This window comes from Trichechus manatus, unplaced genomic scaffold (assembly GCF_000243295.1).
Source record: "Trichechus manatus latirostris isolate Lorelei unplaced genomic scaffold, TriManLat1.0 scaffold00023, whole genome shotgun sequence".
NCBI lineage: Eukaryota > Metazoa > Chordata > Mammalia > Sirenia > Trichechidae > Trichechus > Trichechus manatus.
This window is the reverse complement of record NW_004443959.1, coordinates 9,214,715-9,232,967: the sequence shown is the minus strand read 5'-3', so window position 1 is coordinate 9,232,967 and position 18,253 is coordinate 9,214,715. Positions and strand designations below refer to the sequence as shown.

General features: G+C 38.1%; 1 protein-coding gene across 1 annotated transcript in view; it reads left to right on the top strand.

Moving 5' to 3' along the window:
• Positions 1-18,253, top strand: part of GRHL1 (grainyhead like transcription factor 1) — a 54,095-nt gene that overhangs the window by 287 nt on the left and 35,555 nt on the right. Inside the window, exons 2-8 of the mRNA XM_023728263.1 lie at positions 3,459-3,645; positions 6,938-7,008; positions 8,977-9,367; positions 10,491-10,567; positions 12,140-12,296; positions 12,480-12,591; positions 13,548-13,642. Coding sequence (XP_023584031.1) covers positions 3,459-3,645; positions 6,938-7,008; positions 8,977-9,367; positions 10,491-10,567; positions 12,140-12,296; positions 12,480-12,591; positions 13,548-13,642 — 1,090 coding nt within the window. The remainder of the gene's footprint in view (positions 1-3,458; positions 3,646-6,937; positions 7,009-8,976; positions 9,368-10,490; positions 10,568-12,139; positions 12,297-12,479; positions 12,592-13,547; positions 13,643-18,253) is intronic.

Here is an 18,253-nt window from a genome sequence, read left to right as displayed (position 1 = left end):
AGGCGTCTCGCTTCTCTTTTTCTTTCCTGCGGCCCTCTGCCCCCGCACCCCTTCCCGGCCTCTTTGTTTCATTGAAACAGCTCCTGAAGAGACACTTGCCTTTGGGAAACTCGACACCTGAAAGGACTTCTTCCTCCTCCTCCTCCAACTTTTCCTTGCTCGCTTCCCCTCCTCCTCCTCCGTCTCTAAGCGCCCGGCGGACCAGAGTCCGCAGGAGCCCGGCGTTTCTGCGCCGCCCCTGCCCCTGCCGAGCAGCCCTCGGGGCGTGGGCAGCCGGAGAGTGGGCGACGCTATAGGGGACGCACCCCCGATTTTCTGTCATTCCTCAATGACCAGCGGGTCCGTGGAGGAAGAGGTTTGGGGTGCCCTGGTTTTGGCTCACTGCAGCTCTTGATGCGCTGACTACAGACGGGGCCCGTGAACGCCCTTATTTCCCCCTCCCCCGCCAGCCTCTTGCTCAGTTGGACCATGCATTTCTTTGCGACGCACCGGTCTGCTGGAAAAGTAGACATCCCCAGGTAATCTGTGGTCGCTGAACAATGTACTTTAGCAAACCTGATAGAAACTTCAGAAAATAGAATTTAAGGAAGGGTTGAAGTGCGCTTGTGTCCTGGAATTTTGTTTTCACTGACTGTGGGAGCGAGAAGATTGCTGTAGGAGTTATTTTGCCACTTGCATCATTGATGGTAATTACATATTGACATGTTTTTAATGCGCTGAAATATCGAGAGGATGAAACTTCTAAATCAGGGCAATAAACTAGAAAGTATTGTGCTTCCAAAAATGCCTTTTGGAATTGCTTTGTCATGAAGAAGTATTTTGACAAATGTAATGTGATAATGTAAGATGGTAACATTAGGAGAGATTGGGCGAGGGATGTTCTGTATTTTCTTTGCAGCTTTTCTGTACATGTAAAATGAACACAAAGTAAAAAAAAATTTTTTTTAAAGTAATTTAGACCAAACCGATTCGTATATTTTATAAGTATTTATTAAAGATCATTTTATTAAAGTGTATTCTTTTGTGGATTAGAAGATTAGACATTATGTATGGAATATTTTAAATGGGTTATTTTTGTATTGTAGAATATGAAGTTAGATGATCATTTGGAATATATTTCAAACGTTTTTGAGAGGTCATTGTTGAAGGATTTAAAACTCACCTGAAAGTGATGATGATCCTTTAGGGACTAATAACAGCCTGACGACGATCATATGAGGAAATAAAAGCAACTGGCTTTGTGTTTATTTCTTGACTTCTAGTTCAGATAGGACAAAATTTCCAAGGCTAAAATTTTGGCCTTAGGCACACTTTGGAAATGTAAAACACCTTCAGGTTGGTTACAAACGTAAAACCATTTGCAAAAAAATATTTATTTTCTGTTCCTTGTACAAATTTTGTATAGGAGGGTGGGAGAAGGGAAGCTGAAAAACTAGCATTACTAGAAGTGAATGAGTCAAGTGCTGTCATAATCTTCTGGAAGTAGCTATTACACTATTAATAATAGCTTAGCAGTATACCAGTAAATCACCCCGAGGTACCACTGCTTCAGTAACTACTGTGCTCTGGTCGTGGTGGCTCCGTATATTATTCTTTTTTTTTTTTTTTTTGAGGTTGGTATAAACAGTCTTTTCCATTTTTAAGCAAACTATCTGCTTTGAACAACTCATTTTGTTTATTTTGTGTTAAAATAGTACACCACCTCCAGACTTCTTTCTCATCAAATGTAGGCTCTTAAGGCTTTCTGCCTAGACTTGAGTAAAAATTGGCTTGAAAATAGTACTGAATTTTGAGTGAGGATTAATTAAATTGTTGAATTTCCCCCCCTTGTTCAAAGATGTTCTTTTTCTACATCTGTATCTGTTTTTAAAGGGGCTGGGAGACTGCCAAACCCTAACCTTTGCTGATTACTTGAAAAGATAATCTTTCCACATTCACTTTTAGAGTAGGTAGGTCACCTTTAGGCCATTTACATACTTCATTTGTGTGTTGCAATGAGAACTGATCGTTAAACTTGCTAGTTAGAATAGCGATAATTCAGAGTAGTTTTCAACATTTTAAATTTAATTTTTTTTCTTTTAAAAGAAAGCAGCTTCATTTTGCTAGAGTTAGTGTTCTACTTTTCTGTTTATTGACGTCAAATAGTACCAACTGAACAGTTGTTGAGACTGTTTACATTTCAAGTTTTTGCAATCAGTAATGTTTGCTTTAATCTTTTAAATTAACTCTTCTATAAGGCTTCACGAAGATTTCAGCTGATTTTTCTGGATTTTTTCCCCCACCCAACTACAGTGTTATAATGGAACGATTCTTGCCCAGTGTGGAAAACTAGTAAAGATTTTTTAAAAAACAGATTTTCCCACGTAATTTTTTTAGAACTTTTTGTTCAGCGGCTTCATTTATTGTTGTAGATTCTTAAGTGTTTATCTCTAAGATAAACAGTTAGCTCCCTTGCCAGAAAATTGTGCCTCTTTATTGATTTACAGTCAGTTCCCTTTGGCCACATTCCATGCTCAATCTGCTGGTGATCAGTAGAATATTTTGACTTTCTCGTATACCCTGAAGGATTAAACGAAATATCCCTTTTTCTTTCCACCTCCTCCTACCCATCCCCCCCTTTTTAGGTAGGGAATGTTTTAAGACATGGGCATCCACAGGAGAAAGAAAGAACATGTAGCAGCATGATGATTAAACCATATGTAATCTCTTTAAGGAAACTCTGGTGGCTTAGTGGTTAAGAGTTCGGTTACTAACCAAAAGATCAGCAGTTCGAATCCACCAGGTGCTCCTTGGAAACTATGGAGCAGTTCTCCTCTGTCCTACAGGGTTGCTGTGGGTCGGAATCGACTCAACGGCAATGGGTTTGTTTTTTTTTTTTTTTAGTCTCTTTAAGAGGATACAGTCTTGAAGAGAATAATTTTCTGTTTGGCCTTACCATGTTCTTGTATTTGCTTTATAGAGTGTTTGAATAGTCTGGCATTTTCTTGGAGTTTTTTGTTTTTGCCAGGGAGTATATCCTGAGTTCCACGTGTAGGCTAACTTCAGGTTCCCTGGTTTACTGGGTGGCCCATTGGCCTGCATTTCAGTGTGTTGTCTTCTGGTCTTGTCTTAATTTGACTTACATTGATGAAACAGTAGACTATTTTATTCCCATAAAATGTCAAAGAATTGGTTGTTTGGCTCTTTAAAAACTAGAAATAAGGCGCCTTAAAAAACCCATTGCCTTCTAGTCGATTCCGTCTCATAGTGACCCTATAGGACAGAGTAGAACTGCCCCACAGATTTCTGAGACTGTAATCTTTACGGAAGCAGACTGCTACATCTTTCTGCCATGAAGCAGCTGGAGGATTCAAACCACCGACCTTTTGGTTAGCAGCCAAGCGCTTAACCATTGTACCACCAGGGCTCCTTAGAAATGCCTTAGAGTATGATAATTTTCGTTTTTAATTTCTCTAAAGCAAACGGCCAGTGTTGGTTCTTCAGAACGAAGCACTTTATCCACAACGTCGCTCCTATACTAGTGAAGATGAAGCCTGGAAGTCTTTCCTGGAAAACCCTCTCACTGCAGCAACCAAAGCGATGATGAGCATCAATGGAGATGAAGACAGTGCAGCTGCACTGGGCTTGCTCTATGACTATTATAAGGTACTTTTGCCTACTCTTTAAAAACCCTTAACAACAACAAAAAAAAAACCCCTTAACAACAGTCCAAGATGCGCTTGATTCAACAACATATAAAACAGTAATTTGCTGGTAGAATGTAATGTAGTTGCCTCTGTAGTGACTATAAATAGTTTAATGAGTACTTTGACTTAATGTGGTTCAAAGCTGAAAATCCACCACCATAGAATCAAAGATTGTTTTTAAAACTTGTGAAGTAGCCAGCTGTTTTGGCTCTATCTGAAAGGTGAAGCTACTATCAAAGAGGATGGTAAAAACCAAAAAAACCAAACCCATTGCCAATGAGTCAATTCCCACTCACAGCAACCCTATAGGACAGGGTAGAACTGCCCCATAGGGCTTCCAAGGCTATAATCTTTATGGAAGTAGATTGCCACATCTTTCTCTGGCAGAGCAGCTGGTGGCTTTGAACTGCTGACCTCTCGATTAGCAGCTGAGCACTTAACCACTAAACTACCAGAGCTCCTTAAGAGAATGGTAGATGTATCTTATTGATATTGAGCCTTTTACCCAAGGTAGTTCTTATTGCTTTGAAAAGTGGAGCATGGTTAACTTCCATGTGCTGTAACCTTTATTCCTGTGTAGTCAGAATGATTTCCTCTTCCCTGAATGATACTACAGAGTCTTTCATTTGATTTGATTATAAGATTCCTGAAAAAAGCCTTATTTTCTAGTCTTGGACTTTCTAGTTCTGAGATATATCACGATATATTTTGTAGACTGTTTCCAGAGATTTGGATTAGTCTTAATTAAATATAATTTGTCCTCTGAATGGAGTTTTACGTGGCTTTCATGTCTGGAATTATATTACTAATCTATCTCATCATCATCATCGTCTTAATATTAGCTACCACTTACTGATTACTTGTATATGCAGGGCATGTCACCAGAATGTATTATACTTCTGATCCCTCCAGAATCTCTGCAAAATATGTGGTGGTATCTCTGTTTTGAAGATGAGAAAAGATTCTCAGGTCACCCAACTAGTACGTGTTTCAGCCAGGATTTCAGCCCTGGTCTTGTGTATGCCAAAGTCCATGACTCTTTTTGGTACAACATGCTGTCTCCTGTAGGACTTTACTTAGCTTATTGTATTCATTTTGGCATTCTTCTTTCTGACCAATAGCAGATATTTGGGGATAGCTCTTCAGAGTGGTGGCACAGTGGTTAAGAGCTACAGCTGCTAACCAAAAGTTGGCAGTTCCATTCCACCAGCCACTCCTTAGAAACCCTATGAGGCGGCTCTGCTGTGTCCTGTAGGGTCGCTATGAATCGGAATCAACTCGTCAGCAACGGGTTTGGTTTTTATTAAGAGTTTAGGATACAATTTAAAACATAGACTGAGTTGAGGCACAACTTGGCCATGTGGCCTTTGTCTCATTATTACCATATGTAACTACTATATGTAATCATTGTGTTGTCACCACTACCTTTATAAAGACAGGAAATTCTCAAGGTTCCCAGAAGCAATGTGAAACTGTGGGGCAAAGCTTCTTAATGATACCCCAGCAACAGGGTATCACTCGATGATAGCGTCTCCTTACGCATGTGTGTGTGTGTCTGTCTACATATTTTACGGTTTATTTTTGCCATCTTTTTGATTTGAAAATGTTCAGACTTACAGAAAAGTCAAAGTAGGATAATGAACTCCTAAACACCTTCACCTAGATTCACCAGTTGCTTGCTTTTTGTTACATTCTGGCACTGTATTCTTCTTAATACAAGAAATGCAGACAGGGAAAAAGAGCAAAGAAGATACTCGATTATCACAGGGTGTGGGACCTAAACAAAAGAGTTAAGCATTTCCTGGTATGAGGCCATGTGTTCGTCTTGTTGGGTTGGAGGGTTGAGGTGAAGTCTTTTTTCCGCTTTGATTATGAAGGGAACTTGTATAATAACTACTGGTGCTAGAAGAAAGCCTCACCTGGGAAGCTTAGCCATGAAGAGTTCTTTTGAAGTGGAAGTTATATATCTGTTGTTCTTATGGCTTGTTTTATTACTCAATCAGTGTAAAAACCATAAGTTTCTAAGATGTTAACTGTGGAATTGATAATTTTAACTGAAACTTTTGAGAATGGGAGAAAAATAAGTTTAGTGCCAGAAAGACCAACGTAATCACATAATTGTAGTGGTTAGATGTGTGTGTGTGTGTGTGTGTGTGTGTGTGTTTTAAATAAAGAAACCTAAAAGTATTTTAAGTCTCATTAAGAGATAAATCCTCATTCTATCCATTACAGGTGACTTTTCTTTTTTTTCTTTTAACTTTTTTTTATTGTGGTAAATGACAGTGTGGTAAGTGACAAAACATTTGCCATTTCTACAGTCTTCACACGTACAGTTCAGTGACATTAATTATGTTCATCGTGTTGTTCACCCATTACCATTAACCGTTCTGAATTTTTCCATCACTCTTAACAGAAAGGGATGACAATTTTAGTAGTAGTTATTTCTCAGGCTTCTTGTGATAAATGTGTAGGGTTATTTTCTTTTTTAAATGAACTAACATTTCTTTTAGTTCTTTGGATGTAAGCATTTATTTTGTCTTTAATGGTAAAATATGAATGTAGGAATAGAATTCTTACATTGAAAATCAGTTTCAAATGTCTTAGCAATTTTGGAGTACACGTTGGGATTAAGTCTCAATTAGATTGCCATCTACAGTATACCCACTAACAGAAAAAACTGAGTTAGATTTGTTTTTTGGATAATAGAATTAACTACCTTTGGGTAATGTGAGTCCCAGAATATCTAAAGAAATTTAACATATGAAGGCGAGCGTTTGGATCTTGGGAATAAACTGACGTGGCTGTTCGTTGTGATTTTGCTTTTGATCTGAAAAGAAGACTAGTCGAGAAGAGCAGTGAGAAAGTTGAGAGGGCCCAATTGTGTTTCAGCAGCAGCTTCTCTATTCCGTGATGGAGACAGATGGGTGAAACCAGGCCAGAAGTATTTCTTTTAAGAGATGAAACCCAGTCTTCAATGACAAAGTAAATTTTGATGCCCTGAGCTTACGTGGCAGCTAAATAACAGTTAGTTTTTACCTGTCAAGCTGGTAGTCAGGTAGTAAGCTCTTTGAGAGTGGACACTGTCTTGTTCATTGTTACGTCTCCAGAGCCTGGTGTATAGTAGGCAATTCAGTAGATAGTTGTTGAACAGATGAATGGTTGAATTTACAGAAGAATAGAAGGCCATATTGTGGAGTCAACTTTCTACCTCACTAAGAACTCAGTTATTTTCATGTGTTTTAATATATAAGGTTCCAAGAGAAAGAAGATCATCCACAGCCAAGCCAGATGTTGAGCACCCAGAGCCAGATCACAGCAAAAGGTAACATTTAATATAAAACAACGTAATGAGTACGCTGTAAAAATGCCACATTTCTGTGGAAATAAAGCTGAAGTTTGTTTAAATGAATAAGCACTAGTGGAAGAGATAGGTATTGGATTGTTAATATCTAAATTCACATTTCGTTACTGATTTACCTGTTACTAATTATGATCCTTTTGCCCTGAGAAGTTACCCATTTCTTTAAGTATGATTTTTGGCTTTTCTAGAAAACAAAAGCATTATCTTTTTGAAAGAGATATTTCGGTAATAAGTGAAGTGTTTGCTTGTTTGTTTTTAAGATTCTCTTAAGGGAGGTGTGGCTTAAGGCAGAGGTGGGGATACATTCAAAAAAAACAAAAACTAAGTTCCAATGGCTGTTGAATAACTGCCTGAGTAAAAACTTAATAAAGTAAATTGAACCGCATTCCAGGCTCCTGTCAAGATTATTTGGAAATATTGTAGGATAAAACTTTCCCAAAATATTTAATTAATTTAAATAGAAAATTAATTTAAGGCTTGACTTTATAGTCATGAAAAACCTTTTAAGTACATGTTTTAAATTACCCTGTGTTTTATTTAGTAATAAAGGAATAAAAAAAATTAAAGAAAGAGTGATTATTCAGAATCCCACTTTCCTGGTGATTGATTGCTTGATTTTGGTGTGCATACAAGTTTTGTGTGGTTGTCTTCACAGGTAGAATTTGGTAGTATGCTTTCTTTTACTTAGTATATTTCAAAAATATTTTCCATGTTGCTGTTTTAATCTTCATAATTGCCATTTGGGGAATGGTTTATGGTTTATGGCTTTTGTTTTTTTCCTTTTTGTTACAGACATTTTCAAACATTACAAAAATAGAGAAATAGTGTAACGAGTCCACAGATATCCAGTACCAGCTTCAACAGTTATCAACATAATGACTCTTGTTTTGTCTCTTCTTTCCCCTTAACTGAACTTTTAAATTAGTTTTTTATTTATTTTTGCAGAAGTATTTTAAAGCAAAACGTAGATCTCTTTGTCACGTATTTTCTTTTGTAAGACATTGAGGCTGTATTCAGTTTTTCACTGTTATAAAGGCTTAGCGAATAACTTCTATATGGCTTTTTCCTTTTTTTTTCTTCTCCTTTTTCTTTAGGGTAAATTTCCAGGAGTGAATTTATGAGCCTAGGTTTGAACAAGTTTATAGATCTTGAAATGTGTAATATTGCCAAACTGCTTTATTCCTTAAAGTTTTCAGCTTATATGATTTGAAGGCGCTTTGAAAATTCATTGATCTTACCTACTAGAAATCACCTTATATTGCTCAGAATATTTATTAAAGATAATTTTATGTTAATGTGTCTGCTGGTACAGTATAATCATAGGTTTTCTTCTGGTGAAAGAGAAGGCAAAATAAGCTTAAGTACTGGGAAAAGTGGTGACCAAATAACAATATCTCATACTCTTGCATGCTTGTATACTAAGCATTATTAGTATATCAGCATTTTAGTATATCATCTCATTTAATCCTCACAACAACCTTGTGGATAAATACCATTATTATACCCCTTTTCTAGGTGAGGATTTGGCTACTGAGAGATGAAGTAACTTACTCAAGGTCACAGAACATTTGAAACCAGGCAGTCTGACTATAGAATCTACACTTCAACCACTATTTTATGTTGCTTCCGGCTTCTAGTAAAATTGGTATTAAGATTACTCAAAATAAAGTATAATAGAGGATACCTCTGAGTTCTCAGTATTTCAGATGAAATTTTACTAATATTTTGGACTTTACTGGACTGATAACCATGAAGCCTTTTTTTCGTCCGGTATGGGTTGTCATGCCGTTTTCTGTTTATTTGGTCTCTACCAAGTGAATTATTATCATTGCATAGGACCCAGCCCAGTGCCATTAATAAAATAAAAATTGTTAAAGAGCTATATCAGCATCCAGTTTGAAAACACAGTTTTCTTTTCTTTTCTTAAAGAAACAGCATACCAAATGTGACTGAACAGCCTCTCATTTCTGCTGGAGAAAACAGAGTGCAAGTACTGAAAAATGTGCCATTTAACATTGTTCTTCCCCACGGCAACCAACTGGGTATTGATAAGAGAGGCCATCTAACAGCTCCTGATACAACAGTCACTGTCTCCATAGCAACGATGCCTACCCACTCCATCAAGACAGAAACCCAGCCACATGGCTTTGCTGTGGGAATCCCCCCAGCAGTGTATCATCCTGAGCCCACTGAACGTGTGGTAGTTTTTGACCGGAACCTTAATACTGACCAATTCAGCTCTGGTGCTCAACCCCCAAATGCTCAAAGGCGTACTCCAGACTCTACCTTCTCAGAGACCTTCAAGGAAGGCGTTCAGGAGGTACAGGAAACAAAAACATCTTCCTGAGATGGCTGTGTGTTTGTATAAGTATTGGGTGCCACCTTTTCCTTGTTATGTAAGCTTGAAACTCAGCCTGAAATGAATGGATTAGTAATAAAAGGTTTTTTTAAAAAAAAAAAAAAAAGAGAAAAGGACCATGGGTATAATTTGTAAACTAAAGCTTATAAAACCAGAAATGATTATCAAGGGCATATGGCTAATCTTACCAGCAGCTGAGTTAACGCTTATGATTTCAACTGAGTGATTTGCTGGAGGAAGAGAAAGAGAACCCCATACATAATCTTTCATTGACAACAGATGTATTCACACAGTCTGTTTTGTTCAGGTTTTGTCCTAGACCTAAACAAACTTCCTGCATTGGTCTTAATGTAAAATGATTGATCATGTATTTGCTTGGTGTTTCTTGATGGTTATTATAATCAGGGAGGCAGGTAGATCTTAATGATAAATGCATTGTGTGAAATTTATAAATTAATTCCAGATACTTCAGAGGGTTTTGTGATGATGAACATCTCACTCAGGTAAAAGTTAGAGCCTGAAGATGTTTGAAATCACATTTAATGACTCAGTTGGAGAAAAGAGCATCTGTTCACACTTACGGAGTTAGGAGTAGAATAGTAGCCTTTCCTGGGAAAATACACCTAATCTGTTCGGTGATGGAGTGAACTTGATACTGTATCTTAATCTGGTACAGTGACAGGGCTGACTCCTAAAAGAAGATTTGGGTTGCAGGTTCTAGCATTTGAACAGAAGTGGGATGTGTGGGAAAGATGAGAAAAGGGAGTAATGAATCACAAGCACTCTGTGGGCATACCTACGTAGATTGTCTTAATTTACTTGAGTGGTATACAAAAATGGATGTTTTCCTTCTTTTTTATTTTATTTTAATTTTTTGTTTAAATTTTAAACTTTTTTAACTTTTAAAATTCTTTTCATTATTGCTATTGCTTTTTTGTAGATTTTACATTTTTATTTGAAAAAGGAATATTGAAGGGGTAACGGGTTGCTGTAAGCCACATACTTGTATGCTATACCAGACCTCCGTCTTTAGTAACCATGATAACCAGTTAAATAGTTGTGGCTTATTACATTGATATTTCAGGTTTTCTTCCCCTCGGATCTCAGTCTGCGGATGCCTGGCATGAATTCAGAGGACTATGTTTTTGACAGTGTTTCTGGGTAATAGTTGCCTTTTAATTTGATTTTTAATTTTCAGCTTTTATGACTTATTTCTTTTTTGTTAATTTGATACTGATAAATCAGAGGTGGCTTTAGCGGGCTTTCAAGTTTTCTCTTACTACGTTTACTGTGGAAATATCTTTGGTAGAGGACGTTTGCTTCAGTGCATTTCATTTTGGACTCTGAACTATGCTTCACGTTTCCTTGATTCTTGGTGTTGGTGTTTTTCTTTCCCTTTGGTTCTTTATGTGATGGTAGAGAATGAAATCTAAAAGAAGAGACAAGGGAATTAGAGTTCTAAGTCCCTGCTGTTTCCAAAGTCTGTAATTCGGTGAGAATTTAGGAACAAATGCCCTTATTTTTTTGTTAGCCTCACTAGTAATAAATGAAGTCAACCTTTTTCTGATCTGACAGCCTTTCTTTTTAACGTCACAAAATTATATCTCTGGGAGTGTGAATATTTTCAAAGTTAATTAGAAACATAGCACCTTTAGATTTATTTTAAAGAGTCTAGAATTTCATTGTATAATTTTGTTTTATGCATTTCTGTAGGTGTGTTATGTTTTGCAGTAAAAAGTTTTTTTTTTGTTTTTTAAAGTCTAGACATTCCTTACAGACCTGCTTCAGATGCAGGAGTCACAAACTCAGATGCCTTTAGGATCTAGGATAGGATAGGATTGGCAGACTTTTTCTTTAAAAGGTCAGATAGTAAATACTTTGGGCTTTGTGGGCCATACAGTCTGTCAAAACTGCTCAGCCCTGCTGTTGTAGCACAGAAGCCACTGTGGACAATACACAAACAGTGAGTGTGGAAATATGCCAGTAAAACTTTTATTTCCAAAAGCAGGTGTAGTTTGCCCACCCCTGGTCTAGGTAAGTTATTAAATAATTTTAGGGTCATATATGAGTGGAAGTGTAAGATAATAGGAAATGTAGAGAATGGTGGCGTGCCCATCTAAAGATGTTTAAAAGCAGAAACAACCAAAAAGTGCTGTGCCGGCCAAATCAAATGTAATCACAGGACCACCAGCCACCTGTTTGTAACCTCTGCTAGGTAAATACCAGATTAGCTGCATATCTTATGAGGGTTTCCCTCCAAAGTCCTTTTCGCTTATTTTCTGACTCATAGTGACTCTATAGGACAGAGCAGAACTGCCCCATAGGGTTTCCAAGGAGCGGCTGGTGGATTCGAATTGCCAACCATTTGGTTAGCAGTCGAGCTCTTAATCACTGTGCCACCAGGCCCCCATTTTCGCTTATTAGTATCTTTAATGTCCTTGACTTCCAAATATATAATTGTTGACATCACATCTTAGAATTTCTAGTAGGCATTTCATAGTCCCACATCTGAGAGGTATGAGAATTTATGGGCTGCAAGTACTTTTATTTAAGATTATATTTATCATAGAAAAGGTAGCAAATGTTACTTGTAATATGGCCTGGTCAATTGGATTTTTCCTGGTCGTTTGCTATCTTAATACATCCACACTGAAGCACGTTAAGATTAAACTAAAGCATATAGGAAGCTTCCGAGACAGTGGATTGGAGATCTCTGACTTTTTTGTCCTACAGGAACAACTTTGAATATACCCTAGAAGCTTCAAAATCACTTCGGCAGAAGCCGGGAGATAGCACTATGACATACTTGAACAAAGGCCAGTTCTATCCTGTCACCTTAAAGGAAGTGAGCAGCAATGAAGGAGTCCACCACCCAATCAGCAAAGTTCGAGTAAGTTCTGCTCTTAGTTCTATTATTTAGGAAAGCTAGTCAGAGATTAATGTTTTCATGTCTGAAGTAGATCTAGATGAAGGCCTGAAAGTGCAGTTTTCAGTGTTAACTAATACTAAGTAAGTTTTCCCAGACATACTCACCCTTTAGTGTCTTTATGTTGCAATGCGATCTCTTTCATAGAGTGTGATCATGGTGGTATTTGCTGAAGACAAAAGCAGAGAAGATCAGCTAAGGCATTGGAAATACTGGCACTCCCGGCAGCACACTGCTAAACAAAGATGCATTGACATAGGTAAGTAGCTGAGGAGCCTGCTTTTATTTCCAGAGGTGCAAGCATCCAGTTTTCTAAATCCAATTATTTTTGGCAGTGATCAGCTTCCTGCCGAAAGCATTTGAATTTTCATGCCAGCTACTGATCTGTTCCAAACACTGTTCTTGGCCTCCTGGAATCAGTGCTGTCTTACCATTACTTCCTTCATAAGGATATGTGCCCCATGCAATGGGTCTCCATATGACACCCAGGCCAGAAGCTGTGTAGCCAGCTAACATGAGTGCCTCTGTTTTCAGACTGTGGATCTTTTGAGGAGGATATCTTAAACTTTAAGAGATTCTGATTATTTGGAGATAACTGTGAGGTGGAAAAAACCAAAACAAATAAAAGAAAGTAATGCTGATGTATAGCTGCCTAACAGTCTTCTCTAGTTACATGCTAAAATATATTGCTAGTCTGTTCTATCTGTAAATAGACCCAGAGTCATCATTTGGGCATAACAGCAAACCTGTGCAAGTCCATAGTTATTGAAGTAGTTTTACAGAGACTTCTATTCTTGCTGTGTGATACAATTTTCCTATAAAACTATTGTCTATGGCACAGATGGCTGTTAACTGTAGTGTTACTTTTTTTCTTTAACTTTTATAATGCTCATGTTCTCTTATAGAAGAATTAGAATAACTGAGTTCTAATCGTGGTTTTGTGAACTAGTTTTGTGACCTTGGAACAATTATTTAACTAAATTTCGTAGTTTTGACATAATGGGATAGAATTAAATATCTCTAAGCTTACCTCTGTTACAGAAATTCTGATTCTTTTTGTTTCATTTCTTGGAACTACTTTCGACTCAACAAAATGTTAATTTAAATTATCAGAGGTGATAATATGGAAACTGAATCTTACTTTGAACTGCTGTAATCTCATTTTGGAACTTGAAATCACAAATTTCTTTTTCTTTCTCATCACTTCCCTAACAGCTGACTATAAAGAAAGCTTCAATACCATCAGTAACATTGAGGAGATTGCTTATAATGCCATTTCTTTCACTTGGGACATTAACGATGAAGCAAAGGTAGGTAATGAAGTCCACAAGAGTTCCTGTATTTCGAGCTGTTGGAGAAGTAGGAGGAGTTTAATGATTTGACAACTGATGTGTTGCATTTTTACATGTTTTCATGCCTGTGCTAAGGAGTGGGGAGAATAAAGTGGCTAAGAAGATGTAAGCCATACGTCATTAAATGTAGGAAATGAGACAGGACTCTGGGAGAAGAAATAACTGTTACCTCATCAGCTCTTTCTTTTCCAGCTGGATTCTTTACTTTCTCTCTTTTCATTATTTACATTTTCTGAAAGTAAAACAACTTCTCAGACCTTACAAAAACTATCCTTCTCCCATTTTTGTCCTCTCGGTCATCCAAAAGAGAGATTCTTTTTCTTGACAGACTTCAATGTGTGTAGTCCAGCACGTGAAGCATCAGAGTGGAAGTCAAAAGCTGTTAAGTTGTGGTCCACCACTACTCACTGTTTGACCTTGATTCTGACTCCTCGTTTATTTTGCCTTCATTTCCTCATTTGCAAAGTGGAGTTAATACCCATCTCCTTCTGTCCAGGAATGTAGTAAGGCTTATTGAGGCAGTGCCTATAAAGCTGTTTGAGTTTCTTGGAGAAAGGCCATAACTACAAGTTATCATTAGCAATACTTTATTTCATATCATTACCTTGCAAATACAACTCAGGTTAGAGTCTCCTGTCTTGCACTTTTACAACTGAAGAATTGCCTCCAATTCAGATGGTCATTTGAGTAATTCTAATTGGAATTTTTAGGGCCCTTTAAGAAAAATTAAACATATTCTTAAGCCATTTCTGCCCTTGCCCACAGCATTCTTCCCTTTTAGTATAATCCCTCTTTTCATAAAGTTATTAGAGTTCTGGTATTCTGTCTTTAGATCAGTTTAAAAATTGGAAGCTCATGTAACACAATACATACATTTTTTTGACAGTTACTAAAATAAAATTGATCTTTAGTATTTGTTGCAATAATAGACATAGTTTTCTATATTAAATCTAGGTACAAAGTTATAATCACCTCCCTGTCCTTCTTCATCCTCTCCTTTTTATTTTTCTTTCATTTAATAATTTTTGGAATAAAACACTGTATTCCCATTGCCATCGAGTCGATAGTAGGTGCTGAATATTACAGAGTTTCATTTTATGCTGCCTAAGGTTGCTTTTGACCTCTTTCAAGTGTTAAAAAGCAAAGATGTCACTTGGAGGACTAAGGGGCGCCTGACACAAGCCATGGTATTTTCAGTCACCTCACATGCCCACGAGAGCTGGACAGTGAATGAAGAAGACCGAAGATGAATTGATGCATTTGAATTACGGTGTTGGCAAAGAATACTGAATGTACCATGGACTGCCAGAAGAATGAACAAATCTGGCTTGGAAGAAGTATATCCAGAATATTCCTTAGAAGCGAGACTTCGTCTCGCATACTCTGGACATGTTATCAGGAGGAACCAATCCCTGGAGAAGGACATCATGCTTGGTAAAGTAGAGGGTCAGCGAAAAAGAGGAGAACCCTCAACAAAATGGATTGACACAGTGGCTGCAACAATGGGCTCAGACATAGCAACAATTGTGGGGATGGCGCAGGACCAGGCAGTCTTCCATTCTGTTACGCGTAGGGCTGCTATCAGTCAGAACCAACTTGACAGCACCTAATGACAGCATCAAAGGTTGCCTTTAAAAACCATATGACTGGATTCTTGAGAACCAGCTTAAATTTGTATTACAGTTGCTATCCTTTGTAATTGTGATCATCATGTTGAAGGCAGAAGTGTGTTTTAAAGACTGCAGGATATAGTAAGTTGGGTCCACTAGTCTGTGAAGAGGCTTAAGTTACCATAATTGCATGAAGCCTTCCCTGTTGACCACCTTGCTCGTAGACAAACGTCAGCAAACTGTCCCGAGTTTAGTGCTTGATTAAACAATGAATTCACTACAGGGGAGCTACGAGGAGGAAAAGTAAACTTTCTATTTTATATAATTGTTGTTACAGTTATTTTGACATTAAATATAATCGGACTCAGTGTGTTGGCTACATAAGAAGAGTTGGCCCTGTGCCCTTGGGGGTGCTTCTAAAGGAAAACTGGAGAAATATTTCCTGTTTGTCGTTAGGAACCAGTTGAGAAGTTGTAGAGGAGGTGATCGCTTCTCTGACTTATCTGTGACCTTGGGTTAGTCCCTGAGTTCACTAGCTTAGTTTTTTTCCCCCTTTTATCCCCCTAGAAAAATAAAAAGGCTAGAGTGGCAACTGTCTTCTTTGTTGGGGTGTTGTCAGGATTAATAAGTACCTGTCAGAGTGCCTGGAGATCTTGGCTAAAAGGCCTTGCACATGGGCAGGGCGTTTTGTTTGTTCGATGTGTCAGTCTTAGTGTGGGAGTAATGAAAGCCAAGATGACGGATAGGGATAATGGCTTGTTTTATTCGAAAGGCCTACAGCATGTTTGTGTTCAAGAGAAATATTGTTGGAGGTGTGTCTTAAGTAGCCTTAATAGCATTGTTAATTGCTGTAGGTAAATTTAGTTTCATTTCCCCTTCCAGACCCCTGGCACTGACTTGATTTTTAAGTTGTTGCTGGCTTCTGGAAGGGTGTTATGCTGCTTCTTAACGAGCCTGCTGCCTTTTGAAGCTGATATCAGGCATCAACTTCAAGCGTGTGTTGGAATTAAGTATCTTTCCCCGGTGGAGTTGCTGTTTTCTGTTATTATACATAAAGTAATTGATGCCCCAGGGCAGCTAGAGTAAACAAATCGTGCCTGCAGAATCCTGTAGCTATAGATCTTTTTTTTTTTACTTTTTCTAAACTATCCACTTTCTTTACCCAGTTTCTTGGTCTCTGTGTTTATTGATTCTTATTCCCACTTTCTTCTCCCCCACAAACGGAAGGGTTTTTGGAGATACGTGGCATTTTTTCCCCCCATCCCTTCTTGTAAAGGTATCTATTACACCCTTTGGAAACCCTGGTGGCATAGTGGTTAAGAGCTTGTCTGTTAACCAAAAGGTCAGCAGTTCAAATCCACCAGACACTCTTTGGAAATTCTTTGCAGTTCTACTCTGTCCTCTAGGGTCACTGTGAGTTGGAAGCGACTCGATGGCAATGGGTCTTTTTTTTTTTTTTTTTAATTACACCCTTTTGGCCATGCCAGGATGAATAAAACCAGAATTCTGGCCCAATGTCAACATCCAAATCTTCCCTGAAGCTGCCTCTCACTTTGGAGGCAACTCTGTTGAGAGAACAGATGAGGTTCAATATTGAACTTCTTGATTTATCTTCTCGTTTGGGAAGAACACTGCCAGAGCCAGGACTCATATAGTGTCCGTGTACACACTCTGCTCATCAACATAAACATATACCTGCTGTTACCATGGAAACTTGAAGAAGTTATGGAACTTGTAAACAGTCATTGGTTTTCAAAGTGGTAAACAATCATTGGTTTTCAAAGTGGTGGGGGAGAAGGAATTTGTTTTCAAAAGCAGAAATATCTTAGAAACAGTCCCCCAGACTGCACCAGTCTGTCCACTTTGTACACCTGTTCATTTTGTTGTACTTCACAAAAAATTACAGAGACTTGTTCGAGTAGTCAGGTGTCTTTTTAGAGTCAGAAGTCTCTGGTCAGGCTGAAGTTCATCACATTCCCATTTCATTGTGAAATAATCAGCTCTCTTCTGATGTATAGCTGAGATCAGCTGCTTGAGGTAATTTTGGCAGCAGTTGCCTTCAAAACATTAAAAGATGGCACTCTAGGGAGGTGCTCAAGTTTAGCATTTCTAGGGCAAGATACGAGGGTCCCAATCACCTGAGGAAGAGAGAACTAGGAGATGAGGAGGTGGGGAGAACGATTAACCCATACTTCAGCTATATAAACATTTTATCTAGAGCCAGCTGTGCACCTTTTCCTTCTGTTGCAGGAATTTATAACTTTATTCAGCAAATATCCGCACCTGCTGTATGCAAGGCACTGTGCTAGATCCAGGCTAGTATTGCACACACCAGTATTGTAGTTCAGTTATCAAACCAGACCAAACCCATTGCCGTTGTGTCAATTCTGACTCATAATGACCCTATAGGACAGAGTAGAATTACCCATAGAGTTTCCAAGGCTGTAATATTTATGGAAGTAGACCGCCACATCTTTCTCCGGTGGAACGACTGGGTTTGAGCCACCGACCTTTTGGTTAGTAGTGGAGTGCTTAACCACTGTGCAACCAGGGCTTCTTAGTTCAGTCAGGTATATTGTAGGTTAAATAGGCTTTTGTGAGATAGTTTGCAGTCCTAAACATAACACCATGGGTTCTAAGGAAAACTGTGTTTATACCACTTAAATGAACTTTGGGAACACAGATTAAGTTCTAAATTGGGGGCTACCTGTTGTGCTCATTAAATAATGAATTCACTGCAGAGGAGCTACTTGGAGGAGAAGTAAACCTTCTGTTTTATATAATGGTGGTCACAGTTATTTTGACATTAAAGGTAGTGAGTTTTCAGTATTTCCTAAACCAAGTGAGTAATTCTGGACAGGCTTCACATCTTGGCCTGGGGTTTAATTTCTTGTTTGGGTTGTAAATCTAAGAGTTTACAACAGCATTGAGATTTGGTTAGTGATATGAAGTAAGGGCC